The sequence below is a fragment of the Rhea pennata genome, chromosome 25 (genome assembly GCF_028389875.1).
Source record: "Rhea pennata isolate bPtePen1 chromosome 25, bPtePen1.pri, whole genome shotgun sequence".
NCBI classification, from domain to species: domain Eukaryota; kingdom Metazoa; phylum Chordata; class Aves; order Rheiformes; family Rheidae; genus Rhea; species Rhea pennata.
The window spans coordinates 4,119,206-4,133,934 of NC_084687.1; the positions used below are offsets into that span (position 1 = coordinate 4,119,206).

Sequence of the window (14,729 nt, forward strand, 5' to 3'; positions counted from 1 at the left end):
GGCGGGGTCCAGCAGAGGCTTTTCTCGACCTTCCCAACATGGCGCTCACTCCCGCCCCGCCTCTGTCCGCCCAGCAACATGGCGCCTGTTGCGCGGCAGACGGAGCCTACATAAGCCCCGCGTTTGCCCTTCCCAAGATGGCCGCCGAAGAGGTACCACGAGCCCCTCCCAAGATGGCGGTCGCGCTTCCCTGCTCGGGGGCGCTTCCGGCCAGGGCCTAGTCTCTGGGCCGCGGCCATGGCGGAGCTGACGGACGCGGAGCTCCGGAGGGAGCTGATGGCGCTCGGCTACCGGCCGGGGCCCATCACCGAGACCACCCGCAAGGTCTACGCCAAGAAACTCAACTGCCTGCGGGCTGAGGTGGCGGCGGCGAAGCGCAGCGGCCGCGGCGCCCCGCAGAGCCCGGCCCGCTCCCCGGCCAGGCCGCAGCAGGCCTCGCCGCCACGGTCGCGTCTCGGCTTCGGCTCCGCCGAGGCCGCCCGCGACAGCGAGGAGGAGGAGGAAGAGGAGGAGGAGGAGGAAGGCGGGCTGTCAGCAGGGGGGCAGCTGCCCGCGGCTCGCTGGGCGGCAAGGCGGGGCGGTGGGGCTGCGGCACCGGGCTCCCCGTCCCGCTGGGGCCCAGCCGTGGGGCTCTGCGCCGCCTCGGTGCCGCCCCTCGACGGGTCGAGGGTGCTGGGTGCCCGGTCCCGCTGGGATGCGTCCGTAGAGAGGAGTGGGGACCTCAGCACGGGGCCGTCCCTTGATGGGCTTGGGGTGCCGAGCAGTGCATCCTACTGGTATGTGTCCGTGGATAGGAGCGGGGACCGCAGCGTGGGGTCGCAGCCGTCCCTGGACAGCTTTGGGGGTTCAAGTTCCTCATCCCGTTGGGACATGTCCGTAGAGAGGAGTGGGGGCCTCAGCGTAGGGTCGCGGCCATCCCTGGAGAGCTTCGGGGGTTCGAGTTCCTCATCCCGTTGGGATGCATCTGTAGAGAGGAGTGGGGGCCTCAGCGTGGGGTCGCGGTCATCCCTGGACAACTTTGGGGGTTCAAGCTCCCCATCCCACTGGGACACGTCTATAGAGAGGGGCGGGGGACTTAGCTCCAGGGCTGGGCTGGGGACCTCCTTGGATGGGATTGGGGGGCTGAGCTCCATGTCCCAATGGGACACGTCCCCAGGCAGGAGCAGGGGACTGGGCGCCAAACCTCCCTCCGGTGACGGGAGTGGGGGTTTGGTGTCCAGGAGTCAGTGGGGCACATCAGGAGGAGGTGTTGGTGGCCTGAGCTCCCGATCTCAGTGGGAGACTGGGAGGGAAAGGAAGGGGTTGTCTTCTAGCAGCTCATGGAGGCACGAAAGCGAGTTAATGCCCAGTACCCATTGGGGCACCACGGCACCATCAGCGGGACTTGGAGGGCTCAGTCACCAGACCCGGTCTGGGAGAGGAGAAGGAGACTTGACTTCCAGTGTTTGGAAGGAAAAGGAGCTGAAATCTAGTAGCCAGGGAGGGGGATTAACGCGTAGGTTCCCGTGGAGGACGGCGGGTGATACAGGGTTAGCCTCGGGGTCCCGCTGGGGAACGGCGGCAGGACAGGGCATAACCTCCCGGACTCAGCTGTGGCGGTCAGCACCCAGGCCGCGGCCAGAAGGAAAGGGCAAGGGCCTTGAATACTACCTCTCCCGGTTCCTCTGTCTGGCCAGTTTTGTGTTGCTGATTATTTTTTTGGGCATCCTCTTTGTGAAGATGATTGGATCAGGCTGGCTTGACAGGACAGAGGAAAGTTGTACGTGTATTGGATTAATTCTGCTTTTAAGCTATGTTTTCCACCTTTCTTTTATGGCTTTACCTTTATCCCTTCTGTCTCCATCAGATCTATCGTTCTTCTCATTGCTCTAACTTGACATCTCTGTTTCTGTCCCTGTTTCCCTCTTCCCTTGCCTGTGGGAAACCTTGTTAGTCATGGAAAGTAAGTCAAGTGTGTTTCTTTTCAAATGAATTCGGCCTCCAGTTCTTCAAAACTACAGATTTTATGGAGAGTGAAATTCCTACTAGGCCGAGGATGTATTTTATGATTGCCCATTGTGTAACCTAATGTCTGCGTAATTGCCCGTTGTATGTTTTAATGTTGGCCTCTACAAAGCACAGCCATTTGGTGTCCTTTATCCTGGCACCATCCAGAGGGACAGTGTTTGAATTGGAACCTCTGTACTTCAAGTGTGGTAGAGCTTCAACAGGAAATGAAAAGGGACTTTCCCATCACCCTGTGTTTAAGACAGAGCTCCCCAGTTCAAGCAAACAAATATTGTCGCTTGATGTCTTTGAACTGAAAGAAGAGGTTTGGGGGTGGTTTGGAAGGTGCAAGTCCTGATAAACTCAGTACACTGTATTATGTAGGTGTTTGTGCATTTTGCACAGGCTAGGTAGGCTGTTTCTTGCTTTCTCAAAGTCAAAACTGACCAGTATCATTGACATGAATTTCTGGTGCACCTGTTAAAACTCTGTTAGATATTTCTAAGCCAATATTATTCTGAAGCAAGAAGTCTTGCAGACCAGCCGTAAATTCTTTAAATTCTCAAGATGATTAAGATTGGTAGAAAGTGCTGTATCATAGGCAGGGTGGCATATATCTAATGGTTGTGGAGAGAGGAAGAGCTGTTAAGCCAGAGGCCATAATCTGCCAAGCTAACAGCTCTTTCAACTAAAATAGATCCTCTGCTTTTGCCTTGAGTAGACTTGATTTAAATCTGCTTTATCACTATGATAGATCAGGAGACCATGGCTTGCAGTGAATGACGCTACTAGATTGTCAAAGATCTGTGCAAACTTGCAGTGTGAAGCAGCAGATAGCACAAGAGCCCAAAACATGTAGTTAAACAGGAGCTGTTAAAACAGTCAGACCACAATTTTTACTTGCCAGGTGAACAGGTTTCATCATTTACACCCTGATACAGAACATACTTTGTTTTGTTTTCAATATTGCCTACCAAAGGAGTGCTTTGAATGCATGTTTTGCATAGCAAGGTACTGTGTAGTGAGATTAAGAATAGCAGAATTGGACTTGAAAGTAGAGCCTTTTTTAAGCACATAATTACTTTCTTGATCAAAGCCCTTATTTTGTAGCCTGCTAACTCTTCCTTCCCCTTCTTTCTTGTAGTTAATCTCTTGCCTGTGGATTGTGACAAAAGAACAGATGATGTAAGCATGCATTTATTTATCTTAAAATACTATGGATAGGGGAATTTCATGGAAGAGTAATTATGCTAGGTAGTTTCCATCAGTATCAGCATCACTGTAAAATTATTTCTGTCATTTTGTAAAGTTTTAATTTGCTGAGTTGAAATTAATAGGCCAGATTAAGTAGGACTGTGTATGAGACTGAAAAAACATCTCTAATAGTTGTGGCATAAATGATATTGGTTGGCAGAAGAGGCTGTACCTGTGTTGAGCCTTAACAATGCATGATTTAATACAACTAATTCTTTGAACTCCATTATAATGTTTGTACAGTCCTAATTTTTTTCTGTAATGCGTTATTAGGATAGAGGAAAACTTTGTATTGGATTCAGTTACGGTTAGTCTCTAGTTATGTTTCTGGAGAGAGTAAATCTGCAGTCTGTCTGAGGGGACCCACTCCTTCAGCTGCTGATGTTACAGTTCTGGGCTACTGATGTGGGAGTTGGTGGCGCTTTGAAAGATATGCTAGCTAGTTTTTGACTCAATAACTGTAGATCTTTGCTGCAGAAGTGTTTCTTTTGAACTGGTGAAGTGATGCATAACGGAGCAAAACCCTACTGCCGCTTTGTTTTCATATTTTTGGCTAGTCTGACTACTGTGCTGTTGATCTATTGATGTTTGTTACCTGTTTCTGGCTTTCAGTTCTGTCAAGCTCAACAGAAGGAGATTATAATGAACATGCTGCATGAGTTGTATAACTACTTGTCAATACAAGCTGGTAAGTTCCAATTGTCATTATAAAGCACTTACAAGCATTCAGCAAACTGCCTCTCCCAGCTGTCTGGACATTTCTAACCTTACTTTGAAGAGAGGAGTTTTTGGAACAGTGAGTTCCACTTGAAGAACTCTGGGCAAGTCAGGTAATAGAAAAATAAAAAAAGATTATTTTTAATCTGAATAGTGCTTGGCTAATGCACTGATATCGCTGTGTTCTCATAGAGTGGTCCTTATTTGCACTTCATATGTTGGGAATTTGAGGTACAAATATTCGGCTTTATGGTCCTTTCCTACCTGCATCTTGAAACTGTCTTTAAGACATTTGGAGCCAATAAGCGTAAACTGATGTACTCTTACAAATGGAGTTGAAATGACTTAAGAAATTGCCATCTCTGCTAAAATGTGGTGACTGTTTATATGAGTGCCTGTGTTTTTTTCATTGCTAGGTAAACAGGCTTACTTAGCTCAGGAGCTAACTGAGCTCAGTAGTTTTGCCAGTTTCTACTACATATATAGGAATCTAATCCATAACTAGTATTTTGTGATGAAAAGGGCTGTTCAAAGTTCAGTGGATATATTTTTACTTTTTTTCAGTAACATATATAATAATGTTAATCATTAAAAGTGCTTATGTTTCATTTTTCTAGAAGGTTTCAGACATTAACAAGGCTGAATCCTTTATGCACTGAAACTTCACTGAATTTCTGAATCTTTTCAAGTCAGACTTCAGCACCTGTGAAATTTCCATCAGTTTTACATAGTTCCTTAACACATTTGTTTAGTCATCTTTGTGAAGCAATATTTAGAAGCCTGAGTTTCTGGCTGATATCTGTGTGCCTGGGTGGAAGATAGAGCTTGGAAGTAGGCTCCTTTGTAGCATTTTGAATGCTGATCCTTAACTCCAGCATCACTATCTTTGATGCCCGATGAAAGAGGCACCTCTGCAGGGTGTTAGGTCAGAGAGGCAGTTATGTACTTAGCCAGAGGAAGAAATAGTGTTTTTTTTTTTTTCTCCCTGGATTCTGTGTGGAGTAGCTCACACACTGAAGCATGAGGTTTGATTGCCCTTATCCAATCTATTTACAGTGGTTGAACATTTTATTAGTAGTCATAATCACAGAAGATTATCTGCCTACAGTATAAATCTCGCATGTGATTGTTTTGCCCAAAGCTGTAGCTGATTTTAAAGGATAGGTTTTCCAGAGCATTCAGTATATTTCTAAACTATCTGAGGGCTTTTTTTCTAAAATGATTTCTGTCTGTTTGACTTTCTTACCAGGTAATTTTGAGTGTGGAAATCCTGAGAATCTAAAAAGCAAATGCATATGGGTTAGTGAAGCAAGGGATCACGTGATGGTGAGTAGGCTGTGAACACCTATTGTTATAACATAGTGCTTAGTCTCTTATAAGGCAATAAATAATAGATACTAAGGCAATTCTCCATCTGTTTTACTTCCTCATCCTGTTTTGATTTTTCCCCATATCTCTTGCTTCCCCTTTGGGCAGTTCTGTTCTCAGCAGCTCTTTTGAAAATAATCTTCTCCTACATCTCTGATTCAGCCTCTGTAAATCTAACTTAATGGTTTGTTGTTTCACTGTAGTCATCAGTCTTCTGAAACCAGAAATTTCCCTGGATTGAGGATTGGGTAGAGGAAAGATTTTTCCATTTCTCAAAGTGTCAGAAGACAGACTGCTTTGATCTAACATTCCATTTCTTTCGTGGTAAACTGTCAGTAAGATTATGTTGTATTTAGTGGTTAGTCTTAGCAATCCAGGGACAGTGTTATTTTACAGCATGCTTCATGCATCATCTACTATAGTCATAAGATTTTAGTCCGGATCGACCTCCAGATTTAGTTTCTCCTTCTTTCACTTTGCAGGATTACGATAACAATTAACCTAGGAACAGACCACATAGAATGAATTCTCCCACTGATGTAATGAAATAATGTTATTGCAGCATTTTAAATAAATGCAGAACTAATCTTTTGGTTTTTCCCATACAGAATGTAACTGCTAGTTCTCCACAGAAGTTTGAAGCCGCCCTGGAATGGATACTTAAGAGTAGCAAGGATTTAGGAATATGGTAAGTGGAAGTCCACTGTGCCAGTTATGCTTCTGTCTGTTGGTTGTTGTTAGGTAATTTGTCATTCTACGTGGTGTACTTTAAAAGCTGCGATACCTCCTTTAATAGGTTTCATAAGATAATCTGGGATCAACTTTGTCAGTACTGGCCGGACAAACTTCCAAATAGAAAGGTCCTGCAGCAAAAATTGGCAATTGGGGGCATTCCTTCCAAGTCTATCCCAACTTTCGCACTGGAGGATGTTGCATTCACAATGGCACTGTCCTTCACATGAAGTGTAAATCTGAGGTCCTGGCTGTTTGTGGTTGTCAACTATTATGTCATGCTTAATGCAGAGTTTAGCAGTGCTGGTCCTGGTGTCCTGCCTGTGGTCTTGTGACTACAATCTGCTTTTTAAACTTTCCCACATACTTAAACTCTTTTTCCCCAGATAACCATTTTATTCAGTACTAATATTGTAGGTTGTGTGTCAGTGCAGTGTGGGAATTGGATTTGATAGGTAATGTGTTTTGGGAGACTTTGGGACCAGCCTCAGTGAGGAAGAGGGAAATAGTGTGTTGAATGGTGTTTTTTCTTTAGTGTCGATTGTTTTTCTGACAGAAAACAGTACATATTAAAATGAATGGAAGGACTCCCGCTGTCTCTGTAGGGTATTGGGCAGTCACATGTGGGAGGGGCTTTTCTCTTGGGTTTCTTGGCTACCAGTCACTTCAATACATGAGAAATAACAGAAATACTAGTTTCTTCAAGTGAAAAGTATAACATTAAGGTCATTACCTAGTGAAAGACTTATCCAGAGTCTGCAGATGTCAGTATCTTTTTCTGGGAGGTGTGCGCTGCCCCCACTCTGCGTTAAAGTCTTAACGTTCGTTTGCGTTTTAGCATCCCTAATTGTCACTTTGATTAAATGACTTGCAACATCAGTGACGCTAGAGGTTGTGGGTGTAGCTTGCATATCTACGTAGTACTTTTTTTCCTTGTGAATTTGTGTAGCTGTTACTGTGATGCAATGGTCAGAGAATGTCTACTACTTTGACTTTTGGTATGTGATAAATTCCCAGGACAGGACGTTGTTTGCCTGGTGGCAAGTTTTGATTTGTGGGTGAGCTGAGATCCAGAGCTTTTAAATACTTATTTTTTGCAGGAGCACTGTTCAAGTCAAGAGCTGTGTGATACTATGCTCCATTTTTTATTTTCGTAATTAGCAATTCTACCAGCTTTTCACCAAATGGATCCACTTCCAAGAAGCCTGTGTAGCATTCAGAGTGAATGTTGAGCATGCTTAAAAACCTGCAGGTGGCATTTTAGCAAACAGTATGTGAGATTATTTTCCTAGGTGCTAGTTGGGGAAGCAGAACTGAAAATGCGCTCTGCACTGGGTTATTCTGTTGCATATTTTAAACATTTTCCTGGAATTTGGATTGTAAATAAGACAAGGGGGCGGGAAACAATTGGTTGTCTCTCTGGTTACTGTAGAATCCAGTAACCAAATACAAGCTGTCAGCAGTTTGTGATCTTGCACTAGTAAACTGAGAAAATGTCTTTTCTAATAGGTTATTCATTGCAAACCTAGACTGAATTAGTAGCTTTAAAAAAACAGAATCCCCTTTAGTCCAATTCCTCTGAATCTGATGGCTCTCACTTGGATTACTTGATGCCTGTTGGCTTAGAGTATCTAATAAGGAAACCACATCAGCATAGATCTGTACATAAAGAAGCGAGTTAAAAGCATATCAGATAGCCCAGCAGGTGTGAACAAGTGATTTTTGCAGAAGGATGTGCTATCGATTTTTGCCATGAATGCTTGCCAAGGGTGTGTCTGTTTTCTACTGCAGATACAGTTGGTGTGTTTTCACTTTTCTAGCTAAACTGTTTATGCTCATCCATACTGAGGAAAACAGTGCAACCTCCATGGACATATGCAGTCTCCCTCAACTGCTCTCTGCAATTGCTGATGAGTGACTCAGTAAACATTTCCATTTCTGTATGCTGGGAGGTGGGAATCCAATTTAAAGTTTAATCTTCTGCACACTGAGAGGTGCTGTCAAAGAGTCTACAGAGGGAGACTTCAGTTTACCAATGGGAGTTGCAGCCCTGCTGCCTTTTCTAAAGCCATATCCATTCCTTGATAAGCAGACAGTTCCAAAATATTCTGGAAAGAGGAGCTGCAAGGATGTGGTGTATTTTCTATGCCATGTACTGAAGAAGTTACTGCCTCTGCAGTCTGTTTATTCTCCCTCTCTTGATTAAAGACTGCAGTTGGAATGTCTGTTTTCTTCAATGAAGGTTTTCTGCCTCTTCCCATTAGGTTGAAAGGCAGAAACCCTTATGAACCAGTTACCACGGTGGAGGAGGTGGTCTGTCTTGAATCAGCCCATCCTCAGATGGGCTTTGGCTGCCGTTTCCGTCGAGCAGTGATCACTGCCATTATGAACCTTTTTCTGTTTTTCTGGGGTAAGTCTTTAGTGTTATTAATCAGCTTCTCCCCTCTCTAGCTGTAGAGATGAACATGCATGCATGCACACACATTCTCCAAAACATATGAAATTACTAACAGAGGTGAAAGAAATCTGCTGGTGAGTTAATTTCTAATTAACCTTTGTTTTGGCAGCAGAGAGAGACCTGTAGATCTGCTCTTGTGCTGTAAGTGCTTAACACTTATTTTAAATCAGCAGCTGATTAGCTTTCAGAGTATTCCTCAAGCACCCATTACTGTGGTCTGCAAAATGAGTATTTTAACCTGCCTAAAAGATCTGGTTTCTCTTTCTTTTCTTGGACTAAGCTACAAAATCTTCTGGGTTCTTTAGTAATGACCTGCAGCATTTCAGTGTTACAGACTTTACTGCAATAGTCTGTCATGCCCCAGCTGAGACAGAGGTCTTACTGAGATAGGTGATAATGAGAGATGAGTGTTGCATAGAAGAGTTTATAATATAGCCAGGCAAGGTGGGAGTGAAAGGAGATGGTTATGTTTATTGCAGAGGCCGAGATACTAAAGTTAGCTGATGTTGTAATGGGGGCCTTTGTCAAGGCTAAGCCTTGAATATAATCTGAATTCTGGGCTCAAGCCCTGGGCTTTATTTCCTTATGAAGCACCTATTTTCAGAGCAGAGGAGCTTGACAGTTTTCCTACGTGATTACTGTGGGGGAGGCCTCTAGCAAAGAGATGGCTCTGGGATTTAGAGAATTAGGGCCTTGTTTTCATCCTGAGGTTTCAGGTTGAGGGGGAGGGAAGCCCATGATGAGGCCCTTTGGCCATCTCTTCCCACATGTACACGTGCTGTTCTTCCGCAGGCACTGTCAATACTTAGATTTTTGTGGGGTGCAGCTGCCATGATGAGCAAATGAATTGCTTGGATTCACTTCCAAGCAGGCCCTGGCTGGCGGAGAGTAAAAGCTGCCTCAGAGAAGAGAATAAAACAGTCAGAAATGAAACAGCTAGCGTCCAGCAAGTGCATGTATGTCAGTGCTAAATTCCATTTGTTTTTGTTCTTCTCTTAGGTCTGATAACTCTTTGGGGGATCCTAATCTTCCTGAAGTATCGCTGGCGGAAGATGGCAGAAGAGGAACAAGCCATGTATGAAATGGTGAAGAAGATCATAGGTAGACTCTAGTAACTCTGTAAGCCAAGTAGAGCTGTTCTTTCTGCAGTGTCGAGGTCTCTCACTGTTTGTCCTTCTGCCCCCACAGATGCTGTCCAGGACCACTATAAGGAATGGGAACGGAATTTGGAGCGTTATCCCTATGTTGGCATCCTCCATGTTCGGGACAGCCTCATCCCTCCTCAAAACAGGTGAACTGAGTTTTATCCTTTTAGGAGTGCTGTCAGCATGATGTTATCCAACTCAGCTCAGAACCGCAGTTAGCAGGTAACAGAGCATGAGCTGGCAATTGATGGGACACTGGAGTGGAAGAAGAATCTGTCTGGTCTTTCAGTTTATAAAGGATTTTGACATAACTCAGGCTGTGTCTTAACCTACTGCAGATTAATGTGACAGTCCTGAGGCTGATATTTTCTGCAGTCACACAGGTGTGTTGTCATTGTTCTATCAAACAGTAATTGGATTTTGTTTTGCCTGGGCATGGAGTACCATATTTTCTCTCCATCTAATCTGAGTTGGATGCTATCCTGTTTCTCAGCCTTCCTACCTTGTTCTCTAGGCAGGTGCTACGCTTTTCAGAATGAGCCTTCCCTGAGTGGAATAGGGTATTGTGAGGTACTTCTGGAGTGGCTGCATGTGTTGCCTGCCTGGAAAATTACCAGTTTGAGTTGGTCAGCTTTGAAAAGGAGATGCAATGAAATGGCTGCTCTTGTCCCTTTTCTGAAAGGAAGGGCGGTCAGAATGGCTGCTCCACAGCTGATGAAGCTGGGGGGCTAGAGCCTCGTTCTTGCTGACTGTGTGCCAGTTGCTTCATCTTTGCAGGCTTGTACCTTGCATTTGGAGCTACTTGCAGAATACATAGCGTTCTCTATTGTTAAGAGGACAAAGTCTTAAAAGTTCTCACCTTTAATTGGTCGTATTAGTACCAGTAGGAAAAAGCCATTTAAACTGATTTGAACTGATCTCAGGCATGTGGTATGCAGAATTACTGGGCTTCAGTTCAAAACTGGGGTGAACTCCAGTTTGTGCTCCCTGATCTGAGATCCTTCTGCATGCTGGAAGGCTGGGGGGAGTAATTGATTCTTTTCCCAACATGAAAAGAGGGCAGGCACCAATCTCTTGCCAGAAGGTCTCGTCTTCCCCACTGATGGGACTTATGTTTTCATGTTCTGTTTCCATGGTCTGAAATTAGCTCTAAACCAGAATTTTGGTTTAATCTCCTTTACTGTCTGCACAGGGAACAGGAAGAGGCTAGCGGTAGCTTTGTTAGCAGCCGCTATTGCTATAAGCTGGAAAACACAATGAGGATATGATTGTATTTTCTTTTCTTTTGTTGTCTTTTCTTCTAGAAAAAAAATGAAGCGGATCTGGGACAGAGCTGTGGACTTCCTGGCTTCGAATGAGTCACGGATTCAGACAGAGTCGCACAGAGTAGCGGGAGAGGATATGCTAGTGTGGAGATGGACTCAGCCTTCTTACCTCTCAGACTCAGAGCACTAAAGAGGAGCAAAAGCTCAACTGTTGATGTGGACCTCTGCAAAAGGACACTCCCTTTTCTGGTGGTGGGAAAGAGCAGGTCAAGGTCATCCTCTCCTTGGGTTGAGGAATGAACACATCTCTTTGCTCTTCTCTTAGAAAATCTTCACACACACACACACACACACACACACACACACATACAGAAAAAAAAAAAAAATTCAGGGCAATAATCTTGTCTTGCAAGGAAGATAGGCTTGAGCTGGTGGGAAGCTCGAATCGCACCAAAGTCAGCCTTCCAGCAGATGTCTGGCTTCCACAGGCAAGCAAACCTAGAACAACTTTCTAGTTGGAAAAAAAATGCATACTTAATAGTAAGGGACTTGGGGGTCTCTCTGACAAGGGTTAGATATTTAAAATTTGACCTCAATTCCGCAAAGGCCAATGGGTGGCAACGTCCATCAGGAAATGTTTTTAAAGAAAAGATGTAACATTTCCCATGGAAACATTTGGGTAGCAGTTAAGATGCATTTTGTTAGAATTTGTTTTTATCAGTGCAATGACCATGCCAAAAGCACTTAACTGATTCCTAACAAGAAAAACATTTGCGTCTACTTCACCCTTTAAAAATGGAGGGGGGAAAAGAGTTGGAGGAACATGGTCCTAGAGGAAGGGTAGTCTGACGTGCCTTGAGTTGGTTGGGTTGGGTGGTAGGGAAGAGTGGCTGTGACCCTGATTACAGTTTTTAAGCCTGCAACCTCTGTGCTTTATGGGAAGGGGAATGGAGGGGAATTGGGGTGAGAAGTGAAGGGTGTAGGAGGCTGCAGCCAAAGGGACGGCTTCATGAGTTATAAAAGAGCAGCTTTGGAAAGGCTGTTATGGTTGAATGTACGTGTTTATCCTGGGCAGCTGCAATGTGTGTGCTGTGTGTCAGAGCAGAGATATACTGTGCGTGGAGTGTTGGTACAGAGATTGTTTGCCATGTTAATTTTCCTGCAGCCTCACAACAGGTACAGGGAGCGGTGATCAATCCTCTGTTCATGCTGCAGGCATCGCATTTTGTGTCTATAATCATTTGGTTACTTAACTTTGTTTTTTATGTCCAGCAAAGGAGTGTTTGTTTCAAAGAAAATAGCACCATTTTGTGACAGCTTAGGCTGGGCAGAGATATTGTTAATCTGCTGTTCCCAGTGTCACAGAACTGCTGTCCAGCTCACCACCAAAACAGCAGGGACCAAATTCATTTCTGGCATAAGCTAGTAAAACCTGCAGAGAGAAGCCAGCAGTTAATTCAAACTCATGTAATCGGTGAATGTTATTCTCCTTTGCATCATGAGTGCAATGTGAATGTTTGCATTCATCTCTGAAGCTGGATGTATGGAGAGCTTCCTCTCCAGGTCTTGGGTCAGCCTGGGAGGTTCCGCCAGAGCCTTGTTGGCTGGTTGGTGATGCTGTATGCAAGGTGGGTTCCTTGTGCTGGGTCCTTGCTCGCCTCCTAGTTGTGAAGTCTGCACTTCTCCCCCACTGCTGCTGGCTTTGGTGGGGTTTTCCGCCTGTGCACCCCGCAGGCTGCCGAGGCAGACTGCAGAGACTCCTCGCATACCTCCTGCTGGCTCATCAACCAAAACATGTGGAGAGAGCGGCTTTCTCCAAAAACAAAACCCTGGGAGGTCTTGTACATTAAGTGGGAGATATCCTGCATGGCGTTGATTTTTATCCCCATATGTTCTTTTTGGTTGCAGAAGTAGGGTGTTTGAACAAAAAAAGGAAACTCAACAGCTGTCTTTGAGACAATAACCAGCTTCTTCCGCTGTTTTTAAAATAGGGGATAAAATGAAAGCAGCCGTGATTCTTCTAAAGTGTTGCAGCAAAGTCTTCAGTGCTGTTGTAGAAATTTCTGCAAACACCAGTGCCTACATTTTTAGGCCTTTTTAAAATGCTTGTGGGGTTTGGGTTGGCTTTTTTAACCGTCCAGATCTAGAGTGGAAAGTGAGGCATTGCAATCATTTTGTATTAAACTTGTTTTTGTAGAATAAATCTCACTGGCTTGGTGCTATTTATTACATGCTCAATTTAGCTATGTACATCAATATATAAAATAAATTTATTACAAATGATTGTCATCTTTATTTGTATTCAGGAGTCACAGGTTGTGCTGTTTTGCTCGTGCAGTTCAAATAAGTCCTGTTCCAGAGAGCTCAGCTTCTAAGAATGAGACTGAAGGTAGCGTGGGGATTACCTAACAGCCTAATGAGACAATATGGATCCGTGTGATGCTTTGTGATCTTGGCACAGTAGCCAGCTGTCTCAAGTGTTTGGTTACAAATAAAATCTCTGTTTTGGGACTAGTTGGTGTTGAGCAGAGAAGGTGTGTATGAAAAGCAGTTACCTTGTTCAGCTGCATTTTGATGAGATCGACAACTTTGAGGACTGTGGTATATATTAGTCTAGCAAGTTGGTTGGTATTGCTGTGGTACATTATAAAGCATTTATTTAATGCTGTGGGAATTGGCTGAGGGTACTTCAAGCTTCAGGTGGTTTGTACTTACTTGCTCTTCCAAAGGCAGGTCCCTCACACGCCAGGTGTCTGAAGTCAACAGGCTCTTCAGTGAATGTTGACTCTGTTCCAAGCAGTTACCAATACTGTGTGTTGTGGCATCCTCAGGCTGCAGTGAGCTTCCTGTCACCTCCTAGAACACTTTAACAGCAAGTGCCAGATGATGGTATGGGGAGGGGGTGAGGGTGCTGGAGTGCAGTACTGGTTGGAACTGATGCTCTGTCCTGTCTTTGCTCCCAGACTGTTGCATGTCATGGGACACATCACTTCCCCTCGTGGGTTAATAGACTTTAAACAAGGCTATTAAAAAGCACTGTAATAGGGTATTTGTGTCAAGGGTAGAGGCAAAAATTCAAGTCTTACATTATTTACTAGACACCTGAATTTCCAAAGTTGCCTAGTGGGTAGAAGACACTCAAATCCTGTATGAGCGCTGGCAAGTGTGAGCTGTCTTTTGGGTTTCTTTGCTTTTAAGTGTTTTTGATTCCGTTCTCTTACCTGAGTGACAGTGACTCAGAACATGTGCTTTTTAGCTGTGATTTTTAGCTTCCTTTAAAATCTACTCATGGAACAGCGAGAGTAGAGTCTGAATCATCGTTGTGTAACTTCTGTGGACGTAGTTGACTCATGCATGTTTGGTTGGAGAAGTGTTTAATTAATCTCATAACGTAGGTCTAGATTACAATGGGGCAAGATTTCCACCAGCATGAAGGGTGGTTAGTGGTGCAGCTCCTGTTGGAAGTCAGTGGGAGCTGGCTACCTCCTCTCCGGTGCGCGAGTCGTTGCTAGGGTTTGAGGACAAAAGGACACACAAGGCTAAATCTCTCCTCTGGACCTGCATTCCTGGGTAGATGCTTTTACCCAGTCTAGGTTGCTAAGTTACGGCAAAAAAATTATTCAAGGTTAGATAGTCTTCAGTTTGGTGTAATTACATGTGCCGGTGGATGTTTGCTTTGAACCAAGTTGCCAAGACGTGTTCTGTGATAGTCTTCCCCGTGTCTGTTCTTTCATTTGCTCTCTTGGGAGCAGAGCAGACTAGTTTAATGCCGTGCTTGCCACCTTGCTCCTGCTTATGCTGTAC

General features: G+C 44.6%; 1 protein-coding gene across 2 annotated transcripts; it reads left to right on the plus strand.

Moving 5' to 3' along the window:
• Positions 1 to 179: 179 nt before the first annotated feature.
• LEMD2 (LEM domain nuclear envelope protein 2) lies at positions 180 to 13,209 on the plus strand. 2 transcript variants are annotated; one of them, XM_062595063.1, is made up of 9 exons: positions 180 to 1,759; positions 3,131 to 3,171; positions 3,853 to 3,928; positions 5,207 to 5,283; positions 5,934 to 6,013; positions 8,322 to 8,467; positions 9,515 to 9,616; positions 9,704 to 9,806; positions 10,965 to 13,209. In XM_062595063.1, exons 1-9 carry the CDS (start codon positions 238 to 240, stop codon positions 11,113 to 11,115), a joined length of 2,298 nt encoding a protein of 765 aa, XP_062451047.1. In that variant the 5' UTR covers positions 180 to 237; the 3' UTR covers positions 11,116 to 13,209. The 2 variants fall into 2 exon arrangements, with proteins under 2 accessions (XP_062451047.1, XP_062451048.1); XM_062595064.1 differs by having other exon boundaries at positions 650 to 776.
• The last annotated feature ends 1,520 nt before the right edge of the window (positions 13,210 to 14,729 follow it).

Bases quoted from the DNA above. Each gene is read 5' to 3' on its own strand.
- LEMD2 (XM_062595063.1), top strand. From the start codon at position 238: ATGGCGGAGCTGACGGACGCGGAGCTCCGGAGGGAGCTGATGGCGCTC. The intron at 6,014-8,321 runs GTAAGTGGAAGT...TCTTCCCATTAG, and splicing joins AGCAAGGATTTAGGAATATG to GTTGAAAGGCAGAAACCCTT. The intron at 9,807-10,964 runs GTGAACTGAGTT...CTTTTCTTCTAG, and splicing joins CTCATCCCTCCTCAAAACAG to AAAAAAAATGAAGCGGATCT.